At 37.4% G+C, this 12,427-nt stretch overlaps 1 protein-coding gene across 1 annotated transcript in view; it reads right to left on the reverse strand.

Annotated features, from left to right (window-relative positions):
- MOXD1 (monooxygenase DBH like 1) overlaps positions 1–12,427 on the reverse strand; it is a 97,518-nt gene that overhangs the window by 13,722 nt on the left and 71,369 nt on the right. Inside the window, exons 5-10 of the mRNA XM_068985205.1 lie at positions 10,005–10,184; positions 9,618–9,720; positions 8,066–8,232; positions 6,830–7,021; positions 5,268–5,327; positions 824–966 (exon numbers count right to left, since the gene is read on the reverse strand). Of these exons, the coding sequence (XP_068841306.1) occupies positions 824–966; positions 5,268–5,327; positions 6,830–7,021; positions 8,066–8,232; positions 9,618–9,720; positions 10,005–10,184 (845 nt within the window). The remainder of the gene's footprint in view (positions 1–823; positions 967–5,267; positions 5,328–6,829; positions 7,022–8,065; positions 8,233–9,617; positions 9,721–10,004; positions 10,185–12,427) is intronic.

A 12,427-nucleotide genomic window follows, 5' to 3' on the forward strand; every position in this document is an offset into this window, starting at 1 on the left:
CGTAGAATACTTGCTTTCCTTCTGGGAGTCTGGAATTTTGGTATTTGCCAAGCAGAAAGCACCTGTGTGACTAGCTCCAATAAAAACTCTGAATTCTGAGTCTCTAATGAACTTCTCCAGTTGACAACACTTCATCTGTGTTGTCATAATTTGCTGCTGGTGGAATTAAGCACATTCTGTGAGACTCCCCTGGGAGGTGTTTCTTGAAAGCTTGCCTTGGAAACTTGTACCTGGTTTCCTGTGGATTTTGCCTCATGTACTTTTTCCTTTGGTTCATTTTTTATAGTCTTTCACTATAATATGTGTTAGCCATGAATATAATTACATGCTGAATCCTTCAGGTCTTCCTAGAAAACAAGTGAACCTAAGAGTAGTCGGAAAGACCTTGGACACAGCAAACAAGATGGTCACCTGGACGCCTCAGCTGAAAATAATCAAATAGAACAGCACATAAAGGAATCCCATAACATGATGAATCCAAAATGAAAATAAAGCTCACCCTTACCCCTATCCGGAGAAGGCTGTGGCACCCCACTCCGGTTCTCTTGCCTGGAAAATCCCAGGGATGGAGGAGCCTGGTGGGCTGCAGTCCATGGGGTCGCTAAGAGTCGGACACGACTGAACGACTTCACTTTCACTTTTCACTTTCATGCGCTGGAGAAGGAAATGGCAACCCACTCCAGTGTTCTTGCCTGGAGAATCCCAGGGACGGGGGAGCCTGGTGGGCTGCTGTCTACGGGGTCGCACGGAGCTGGACACGACTGAAGCGACTTAGCAGCAGCAGTAGCAGTTACCCCTATCATGAAATCCATTTACTACTTACGTGACTGGCCTGTAGATCTCCTTAACACCAATGAACTGAAGTTGCTCCATGATGTCTGGGATACTTGCACATCGAGTAAGATTAATTCTTGGGTAATAAAGAAGGTATGAGAGACACATTTCATTTCTGGTGCTTAATCCTCCCTGAAAATAGAGATATTTTAGAAAAGTATATGTTCCACCAACTCTGATACTTATAGCACACAAACCACAAGTGTTACACAGTTTCTTCCAATATTGAAATGTCACCCATCTTAAAGCTGAAAAATAATCACCTAAATGACAATTTGGTTTTCAAAAAGATAGTAGCACGTTTAAAATTAATTATGTCCAACTCTTTAAAAGTTATCTTTCTTAAATAACCTAATAATCTCCTCAAAGTTCTGTTTATATGGTGTAAACTTCTCACTCTAGTGAACATTTCTGAGGATGTTTAGCAACATGATATCAATCAGTCAGTGTGCTGGAATCTTTGCCTGATTGCACTGAATTTTCTATAATCTTGTTGTCATAAATATCAGCATCTGCATACAACAGGGGAAACAGATTACACACTTTGAATCTAAATGTAAATAGTGGACTAATTGAAAAAAGATCAAAGATTCTCCGAAGAACAGAATCTGGAGTTGCTTACCATATATTATCTACAATGTCCAATTTTCAACCAAAAGTTATAAAACATGAAAAGAAACAGGAAACTGTGACCTGTATTCAGAAGTAGAAATTTATTGTGAAGGATATAGATGCTGGATTTAGCAAAGACTTAAAAACAGACATACACATGTTAAAAGAGCTAAAGAAAGATGTTCAATTAAAGATAAATAAGCTAAAAATGAGTGAACAAATAAGGAATAACATCAGAGAAAGGTAAACACAAAAAAAAGAACCAAATAGAAAGCGTAGATTTGAAAGATACTATAAACTAAATTAAAAGTTTACAGGATGAGCTCAACATCAACTTTAGATGGCAGAAGAAGGAAGCAATGAACTTGAAGACTGATCTCTAGAAATCTCCCAACTCAAAGAACAAAGAGAGAAAGACTAAAGTAAGTTAAAAAACAACCCAAGAGAGCTGTAAGACAATATTAAATATTCCATGTATGCAACCAAAATGGGCTTCCCTGATAGCTCAGTTGGTAAAGACTCCACCTGCAATGCAGGAAACCCTGGTTTGATTTCTGGGATGGTAAGATATGCTGGAGAAGGGATAGGCTACCCACTCCTAACCCTAACCCTAACCCTAACCAGTATTCTTGGGCTTCCTTTGTGGCTCAGGTGGTAAAGAATCCGCCTGCAATGTGGGAGACCTGGGTTCAATCCTTGAGTTGGGAAGATCCCCTGGAGAAGGGAAAGGCTACCCACTCCAGTATTCTGGCCTGGAGAATTCCATGGACTGTATGGTCCATGGGTCACAAAGAGTGGGACATGACTGAGCGACTTTCACTTTCACTTCATGCAACCGAAGGCCCTGAATGAGAAGGAAGAGGAAAAAAAGGGTAGGAAAAACTGTTTGAAAAAATGGTGAGAATCTTCCCAAATTTAGTGAAAAACATTAACTTACAGACCCAAGAAGTTCAACAAATGCCAAAGACAATTATGAAGCAAGCCATACCTTATAGTCATATTGCTGAAAGACAAAGACAAAAAGAAAATCTTGGAAGCAGCAAAGCAAAATGATATATTGCATACAGGGAACAATAATACAATGGACAACTGACATTTTATCATAAATGATGGAAGTAACAAAAAGATATTGGAATTACATATTCAAGTGCTCCAGAAAAAAGAAATTATTCAAGAACTCTGTATTCGGCAAATCCTCTATCCTTCAAAAGTGAAGATGAAACACACAGTAGTAGTGTTCATAAAAAGTAAAAGAAGTAAAGTGAAGTCGCTCAGTCGTGTCTGACTCTTTGTGACCCCATGGACTATAGCCCACCACGCTTCTCCATCCATGGGATTTTCCAGGCAAGACTACTGGAGTGGGTTGCTATTTTCTTCTCCAAGAAGTGTTCATAGCTATACATTAATGCAGTATAGTGGCTAATATGCAATGATTTTACAAATTGCAAAACATCATGCCTTGCACTTGATAAAGGGTTGGGTAAAAGGAGAAGCTGATCTACAGATGAGGCTGCAACTGACATCTCAGCAAATATATTTAATCTACCTTTGAGCGTGGATGGTTACTCAGAATTACATCAAATTGTAGGAAGGGAATCCAGCTTTCGTATTCTCGCATCAACCAGTCATTGGTTGCTGGCTGCCCCACTGAAGAGAGTATGACTTTAAGTGAATCACTCCCTGACATCAACAGCAATGTCCAATGAAGGTCACACTTTGCTCTTTTTCAGTTGTATGTTTTTCTTATGCTTGTCTTATGGATCTATAGAATTTATTTTAAATGTTGGATACTAATGCTTTATGTATTGCAATTTTTTTTTTCAGTTTAAAACTTATCTTTTCACCTAATAGTGTTTTTTAAGTGACCAAAAATGTTAAAGTAGACAAACTCATCAATCTAATTTGTACTTTTCATATTTTAAGAAGTTCCTACCTATTCCAAAGTCATAAAGTTATATATATAACATACATTTATTTATATATATTTATTTCTTCTAAGGTTTTTAAAATTTTATTCTTCATGTTTTAATATTTAATTTACCTGGAAATTATTTTTATGTGTGAATTGTGGTAGATAAAGATGTAATTTTATTTTTGCCACCTGGCAATTGTACCAACAATTCTTTAGTGAAAAGTCCATCCTCTCTCAGTTACCTGAATGCCAATTTCTATCCTAAACCAAGTTTCCATACAGGGGGTTTGTAGGTCTGTTTCCAGAATCTCTATTCCATTCCACTGTTCTAACTCTGGACTCAAACCACACTATTAATCACCATAGCTTGGAAGTAAGTTTTCATACCTAGTAATTTGTTTCTCATCTTATTCTTTTAGTAGTGTCTTGCCAATTATTAACCCTTTGCTCTTCTACGTTGATTTTATAATTAACTTGCTCCATGTAAAAAAAGCTGCAAAATTTTTAGAAAAATTTTTTTAAAATAGGAGAAAACCTTTGGCTAAGGGAAGATTTCTTGGTTAGACAGCAAAACCCCAAACAATAAATCTTTATGAATTATATCAAATTTATAAACCAATTTATAAAGAAGGATTATCTTTGTGTTTTTTTTTACCCTGAGCCTTCTATCCATGAACATAGTCTCTCAATCTCTCAGATGATGTTTAATGTCTTAAAAACTAATAATTTTCTTCACAGAGATCAAACACATCTAATGTTATTTTATTTCTATAAAATTTATAGTCTTAAATTACATTTTCTTGAGATAGTTTACTGCATACTAAAATATAATTAACTTTAGGTATATCCATTTGCGGGAGGTTTTTGATGTGGAAAATGGCAATATCTGTGAATAATATTTTACTTCTTTGCTCTTCCTTTCTGATCTTTATATTTCATTTTATTTCTTTTCTACTATAATAGTGAATAAAACCAGTGATAATAAATATCCTTGTTTTCTTCTTGATTTTAAAGAAATACTTCTAGCATTTCATTTAGCTTGATATTTTCTACAGATTTTTCACAGCTAATCTTTAGCTGGTTAAGGAAATTCTCTCTTATTCTTAGTTTGATAAATGTCCTTTTTTACCCCCCATGACTGACAAATTTTATGAGTGCTTTTTTTTTTAATCATAAGTCTTTTTCCTTCAATCTCTTAATATATAATGGCATTAATGTATTTTCTAATTCAAACCAATTCTACATTACTTAGTTATACCCAAATCAGTCCTAACTTACATTTTTATATAATGAGAGATTCGGTTTGTCAGTACACTGGCAAAGTGACTTCCATCTGGTGAGTGTTGTTGACCTTTCCTGTACTGCCCATGTCAGCTTCAGTACTAAGATTATGCTAACTTCATAAAATGAGTTGGTAGAAAGTGTTTCCCCCTTGTTTGTGTGTTCCCTGGAAGAGAGTGAGGAAGACATGAGAGATTTATTTCTTGAATGTTTGGCAGAACTCCCCAGTAAATCTGCTGGAACTGGATTTCTCTCTGGGTCAGAAGCCCTAAGGTCATGGAATTCGTTTCTTTTTGAAGTTTTGATTCATCTAAGTCCAGACTCATGTGCATGGTCATTAGTAACCACAGGTCTTTTATTAATGCTATTTGGTGACGAAAAACTAAAAGATTAAGGATAGCTTTTCATGAAAGAGTCAATAAACTGCACTGCAAATATTACCATAATATCATTAGTTAATCTGATAAAATCTTAAAACAGCTCTGACTTCACTTTTACAATGTTTCATGTTCAAGACAGTCAGGAATTTTGCTTCCAAATAGGAATGCTTTTTATTTTTTTCTGTTCTACAATAAAAGTTTATGCCTCCCCCTCCACAAATAAATTTTAATAAGAAAAATCTTCTTACCCAAGTCATCCGGGCTCTATCTTTTGTGTTGTAGCGACACTCAGTAATTAGATTATCTCCCTAAAACATAAAAGTGGAAGCTTTCAGATTGGAGTTTCATGCTGTTTTATTTATCTAACACATCTGTAGGCCAACAGTTTAATCTGCTATATGAATGCATGCATTAAGTAATTTGACTCAAGAGTAGACTTTTGATCTATTAAATTCTAGGTTTGCTAGCATAATAAGCAAGCAAACAAACAAATAAGGCTCTCTTTGTTCAGGCCAGACTCCACAATGTTCTAGCTGCATGACCTTAGGTAAGGAAATGAATCATCCGGGCACAATTTGTTCATCTAAAAAATAATGACAAAAATAGCACTTATCTCACACAGCTGTTGTGAGGAAATTAAAAGACAGAACACACATTTAGTTCTTAGTACAGATTAAACACTTCTTAAGTGTTGGCCACAGATACTAGTGACTGTGATTATCTTCTTATTTACCTTATTTACTTTAAAGGTCCTTAATCAGGTATTTATTTTCGTAAAACAGACTTGTGAGGCAAATTACTAGTAACTTATTTTTTCCAATACTTTTCAACCTTTTGAACAGTACTGCACAGAGAGAAACTAATTTTTTATGGCTCCCAGTCAGGTAAGTGGACAGGCTATTCACAGACCAGAAGCAGCAAGCTCTGGGTAATGGCCCTCAGATTTGTCCTCGAAGCCTGGATATTCAGAGGGAGGAATCAATATTTCAACACTTACATCCTCTCATGACATATCAGTTGAGGGACACTGAGACAACCCCCCCAAAAAAGCTGGTTAGAGAGCCCCAACACCAGACAACACCATAAAATGGAGTGTAGTCCTTAAGAACCTTGAGATCACTCAAACTTCATCTTTCTACTCCCAGAGTATACCAGGGAATTACTGCATGGAGTAAAGATATTGCTATTACTCTCATTTCATAAAGAGTATAAATATCTGACTTTTAAGAGGAAAACTAGGGTAGGAACTTGTATAACTATTGAGCTCAATGTCAAAATGAAAAATTTGAAAAAATGAAGCATCATAAAATTTTTAAATTGTTTATCATTGGAAGGCATAAGATTCCTTTCTGTGTTGTTTCATCAGAACCTCAAGTATGGTTGCCAGCCGGATTACACACAGTAATATAATTAGCTATGTCCTAATACCTTAGTCAAAAGAAAAAATGATCTTATATTCACTTTTATTGAAATGAAACTTTCAAAACTTCTGATCTTACCATTACCAGAACTGCAAGCCAAGGGATTACTAACTGGGGAGTCTAGTGCTTAGAGCACAAAACCTAAGTTTTATTTCCTTTGAAATCAACAACTTGAGTTGCCCCTGGGAATAGTAAGAAAACAAGTTTCAATGTTGGAAAACAGATCAAACACATTCCGTGAGGGTTATGCAACAGCCATAGTGGGGGGCTTTGAAGCTACGGATAGGATGAGCGATTCATTACACCAGGAGAAACCTGGCTAATTCCTGGCAGGTATATGTCTCAGGATTTTGATGACATTCAGTGATAAAGAATAAAAACATCCATACTGGTAAGATTGTCTGTTCTTCTTTTAAGTACTGAAACTCCTGGAAATTGAAGTCAAAATCGTCATCGTAAGCGAGTAACCTCATTTCCTCCCCTTTGCGAAAATGACGCAGCCTGATGCCTCTGCCTGCCAGGTGAGCGTGGAGCAGAACAGCAAAAACATGGATGCCACTTGGCTTTTCAGCTTCCAAAGCCTACGGGAGATACAGGGGAAAACCTAATTAGGTCTCCAAACAAGCGCAGACAGTTCACCTTAAAACAGACTTGGAGGGACAACTGAGAAGAAAAGCTAACACCATTTAAGCCAACACATGACCTGCCAGACATTTATAATTTGGATTTTTCCTGGCTTATTCCTATCTTTGTGAAGCAATACTGGCTGTGAGGAAAGAAGGGGAACTAATGCTTGCTGAGGACCAACTGATCACTTTTACATATTATCTTTTTTTTTTTCTTCTTTTAGGAGGTGAGCAAACAGTTACAGCTTCTGGCAAAAAGAATCCAGTATTTTGGTAGCTTGAAAAGTGAAACTCTTAAAGGCAGAATCTACTCCCACTTTTCCAGATAAGAAAATTGAACTGGGAGAATTAAATTAAATGAATTGCTCACAGTCCTACAGCTGGAGAATGATGTCATGGCAATTTAATTCATGGTCTAAATGGTCTAAATAATTCAGAAGAGCATAACCTTTCCATTCGACCAGTCTTCCATACTGTCTACAACCACAATATCCTATAATTTATAAAGAATGATCCATGTTGAAATACTTTCATTCAAGAAAAAAAGAACTATGAATGAAGCAGCCATTATAAAATACTTATATATAGTTTTCTCTTATCCAATATGTATTTTATATTAGTTATTTTTGCTATTTGGTTAAAGAAGGGTCAGTAGCTATAAATCAGAGAAAATGAGAAAAAATGAAAATAAATCATGGATAAAACAAATATGAATAAAATATAAAGTTGAGAAAGCAAAAGGGGACTATGAAAGGTTGAACCATAAAAGATAAAATGAACTGTCCAATATGAAACAAAGAAAGGAAAACACCAAAATTCTACTCCTGCAGCCTTCAGGCTTTTAAAAAGCAATAAAGGTCTCGCTAAAATTGTAAACAATCATTTTATAGCATGACAACAAGAAAAAGATTAGTAATAAACTTGGAATTTTCCAAACATAGTTTCTACAAGCATAGATTAATCTAGGAAGAGCAGCTCACAGACCCAGACACACCATACCTCTTCCAGGCATTCCAGGGTGCAGTGACCCTCAGACCGGAAGTCAGGCAGGCCTGGAGGGATGGTGTGAAAGAGGCTTACCCAGAGGCCAGCCTCAATAACCCCAGCATCGTATTTCCTTATATCTGCCGTATAAAATAATCTCAATCCAGAATTATCTATTAAGCCTGGAACAAGAGCATTTAGACAAGAAAAATTAAAAGTGAGCTTGAGTACTTAAAAAAGTTTTCCATATTCAGCTGGAATAGGTTTACTGATTTTCCTTAAACTCTTACAAGGGAAAGGAATACAAGCAAAGATTAATGAAAGGCAACATCCAGATTCACAAAGAAAACTTATACAGCATACCATGGGAGACACATTTGTATTATCTAATAATATATTCCACAATTATCTAGCATGAAGACAGAAATAAAAATTCTAAGTCATTCATTAGAATATACAGTAACTCAACAGAAGTATTATTTGATACTGTTTTGAGGTGAAGCTCAGTAACATTTACATAGAGGTGAAGACCACTTGGTCTAGAAACCATGTGATGATAGAGAAAAATATTAATAATTAACTTTCTTTATAGTTTATCACCAGTCTTTTAATAATTCATAGTCATATAATCAACAAACAATTATTAAGACTCTATGATGTGAACAACATAAAAACCGGCATGGTGGGGAGGAAAGATAAGATACATCTCTTGCTGTGACATAGTTATCGTTAAGGAGGGAGAGTATGGGCCCCAAACACTTCATAAATCCATTCCACTTGGAAATTAATTGACTTCTTTCTGCAACAGTGACTTACCCACCTGTGACCTGTTGGATCAATTAGCATATAAATAATTTTGTATTAATTGTTGTGATTATTTTACTGTTTGCCTTTCCCACTACACTATAATATCCCTGAAGGTGGGGACATTATGTCATTAAGCACAGATCCAGCATATCCTTGGTGCTCAGTATTTGATGAAAAATTGCACAGATCAGTGTAAAATCATAACCTTGAGTTTCTTCTATTGATAAATTCATATTGAATCCTTTAAGTTTTTGGCGTTGGGATATTACATAGTAAATTCAGGTGTAAATACTTGCCCCTCTTCATTTCAACATCACATTACACCAGTGTCAACTGCAGTGTCAACACAGCAAGATGCTTAATATTTTCTAGTGTGATGAATGGCAATTTTTCATGTGTGCTTTTAGAAAGAAAATGTTTCATAAGCACCATGTATTTCAGACTAAGTTACACCATAAAGGGAAAAGCCTATTTTTCTACTTTCTGGTAAGTAATGTCCAAATGGCTTTTTAAGATTAGTGACTACATGTGCCCATTTGCCTAGCTCATTGCTGGCCAGTGACTGCTGTCCCATTGAAATTGTTTATAGTGGCCTTTTCTACTCTAAAAGGTATCCCAATTTGGATGACAAATGTATAGGTTAATTTTTTTTACAACATTAAATGCTATTTTATTTGAAGTCTGTTTAACTCTGTTAAAATAAAGGGAAAAGTTATAAAACTTTTAAAAATCATAGGTAGAATGTATAAAAAATACTCACCTTCCTTATACGTTGGATTGTCATAATGGACTTCCAGGAGCACATAATGAGGATCTAACGGAGTGCCAAGGGATAATCCAACATGAGGTGGATAGGAGAAACCCTAAAAGAGCAAAATTCCATGATACAGTGTTCTGTGAAAGTCCCTCAGAGCTCTACTCCATTCAAAACCCAAACATTCTCAAAGATATCTCAACATTCTACAACTGTATTAATCTACAGTTGATCAAATAAAATGGCTTAAGGAAAGAATGATTTCCTGTGGAAAGAAAAATAACCCACCCTCATATCAAAACGAGTGCATAGAGTTTTACTTAGAAGTGTTAGAATCATAGGGGGAAAAGGGATCAATTAACTTTGTTACATCTCAGTAATGAGTGGTCCCACCTCTCCACCAATGGCCCAGGCGAAAATGACGGTCTCACAGGTGAGGAAGGCATCGGGCATGTTAGGGTGGTAACACTCGTGCCCGTCGTCCAGGACACTGTCACTGAAGTTGCTGCTGCACTGATAGAGCAGGATGTGATGGACCAGACTCTCGTGGCCTTTCTGAATCACGGGCTCAACCTAAACAAGCACAGGTGAGAGGGACGACTCAATCAAATAAACACACTTCAACACCCTCCGAGAGGCATGAAACTAGCATAAATGGTCATCGGTTTTTCAAAGGAATAGTTTTCTCCATTGTGTAACTGTTCTGCGGCTGGAGCATAATTTGTTCTGGAGACGATGACTGTGATGATGATGATGACGGCAAGGACAATGGCAAGAGCAAAGATGCACTAACCATTCACTTCTCTAAGAATCATTGCTGTCGTTGTTAAGTCACTGAGTCATATCCAACTCTTTTGTGACTCCATGAACTGTAGCCCTCCAGGTTCCTTTGTCCATGGGATTTTCCAGGCAAGAATACTGGAATGCGTTGTCATTTCCTTCTCCAGGGATCTTCCTGATCTAGGGATCGAACCCACATCTCCTCCACCGCACTTGGATTCTTTACCACCTCGGAAGGACTTTACTAATATGTTGTTTGCTTTTTAAACTCGTTGTTTCCCTTAACATTCTGTGTAGCAGCTGTTTCAAAACCTGCTTGCTCTCTTCCAGGCTTTACTTTGCCTGGCACTCTCTATCTCTCCATCTTTCTGTCTCTCTCTCTCTCTGTCTCCCTCTCACAGAGGAAAAAAAAAAATCACACAGGCATAAACTCCTTCAATCTCCCTTAAAATGTTATCTTTGCCCATCCCTACTGGAGGTATTGGGGCTTCCCAGATGACGCAAGTGGTAAAGAACCTGCCTGCCAATGCAGGAGACTTAAGAGACGTGGGTTCAATCCCTGAGTTGGGAAGATCTCCTGGAGGAGGGCATGGCAACCCACTCCAGTATTCTTGCCTGGAGAATCCCATGGACAGAGAAGCCTGGCCGGGCTACAGTCCATAGGGTCGCAAAGAGTCAGATGCAACTGAAGCAACTTAGCACACATGCACTGGAGTAGTAATACCTTTCTTCCTATCTATCTTCTATATGGTGCAGAGCACAGTACTAGGCACAAAGGAAGGCTCAATAAAGGACACTTTTATTTTAGTGATTAAACTCAAATTCTAATAAGAATTTTACCATTAGAATTTAGGAGAGAAAAAGTCATTGTAGTGATGTGCTGTACTGAATCACTGTGTAGTGATTCAAATTAGAAGGAAACTGGAAACTGTGAAAATAGAATGAGTGCTGATGTTGGTCCTGAAAGCATGATTAAGGTGACTATGTTCATTTGACCGTCCCATCTGTAAGTTCCCTTCAGAACACTGTCCAGGAAACCAGAATGAGCTAAGCACATCCTAACATCTCAAAAAGCCTTACTGCCAGAGAAGGTAGACAAGTCCCGTACTTAGCTTAGCTGGACTATAGAGGTGGCCACTAGTTACAGGGTTCTTAGAGCCTTCTATTAATCTGACAAAGTGATCCTTTGTGTTTTCAAGAGTTTGCTGTCTTAGAGCTCGTCCTTGCTTGTGCTTTTAGCCGTAACTACTCAAATGCAAACAATTCATTTAAAAACCTTGCTTTAGATGGGCATAAAAAGATGAAGTGTTTCCAGCTATTTCCTCCTAAGTCTTGCCATTTTGATTTTCTATATAGTTTTTCATTCATTCTTACTTTTTTTAATAGGAAAGGTCAAGGCAGCCAAAGAGAGAAGCAGTAGGCATTAGGTAGAAATCTGAATGGGCAGCCAGGGGGTCTGAATTTTTAAATTCAGCTTTTGTTTTGTGTGGAATAGTGAGCCCTGCTATGCCTAACCCACAAGTACATTTTTAACATCACATTCACAGAAAATGACCTTGCACATGGCTGTGTTTGCACTCATCTCTAGAGGACTGTATACCCTGAAGACAGAAACTATTTTGTATTTTGCTTCAAAATGACAGTTACTGTTCAAACATGGTTGTATAATATATAACAATTACACAGAAGGGCAGCCTAGGATTTTCTTAGATTATAGTTTCCATGTCAAATTTGATGTGTGTGTGTGTGTGTGCACGTGTGTGTGTGCTCAGTCATGTCTGAGTCTTTGCGACCCCATAGACTGTAGCCCGCCAGGCTCCTCTGTCCTTGGGATTCTCCAGGCAAGAATGCTGGGGAGAGTTGTCATTTCCTCTTCCAGGTCTTCTTCCCAACCCAATGATCAAACCCATGTCTCCAGCAGCTCCTGAATTTGGCAGGCAGATTCTTTACCACTGAGCCACCAGGGAAGGCGCTTTTTTGGCCACCTCATGCGAAGAGCTGGCTCATTGGAAAAGACCTTGATGCTGGGAGGGAGT

This window comes from Capricornis sumatraensis, chromosome 13 (assembly GCF_032405125.1).
Source record: "Capricornis sumatraensis isolate serow.1 chromosome 13, serow.2, whole genome shotgun sequence".
Taxonomy (NCBI): domain Eukaryota; kingdom Metazoa; phylum Chordata; class Mammalia; order Artiodactyla; family Bovidae; genus Capricornis; species Capricornis sumatraensis.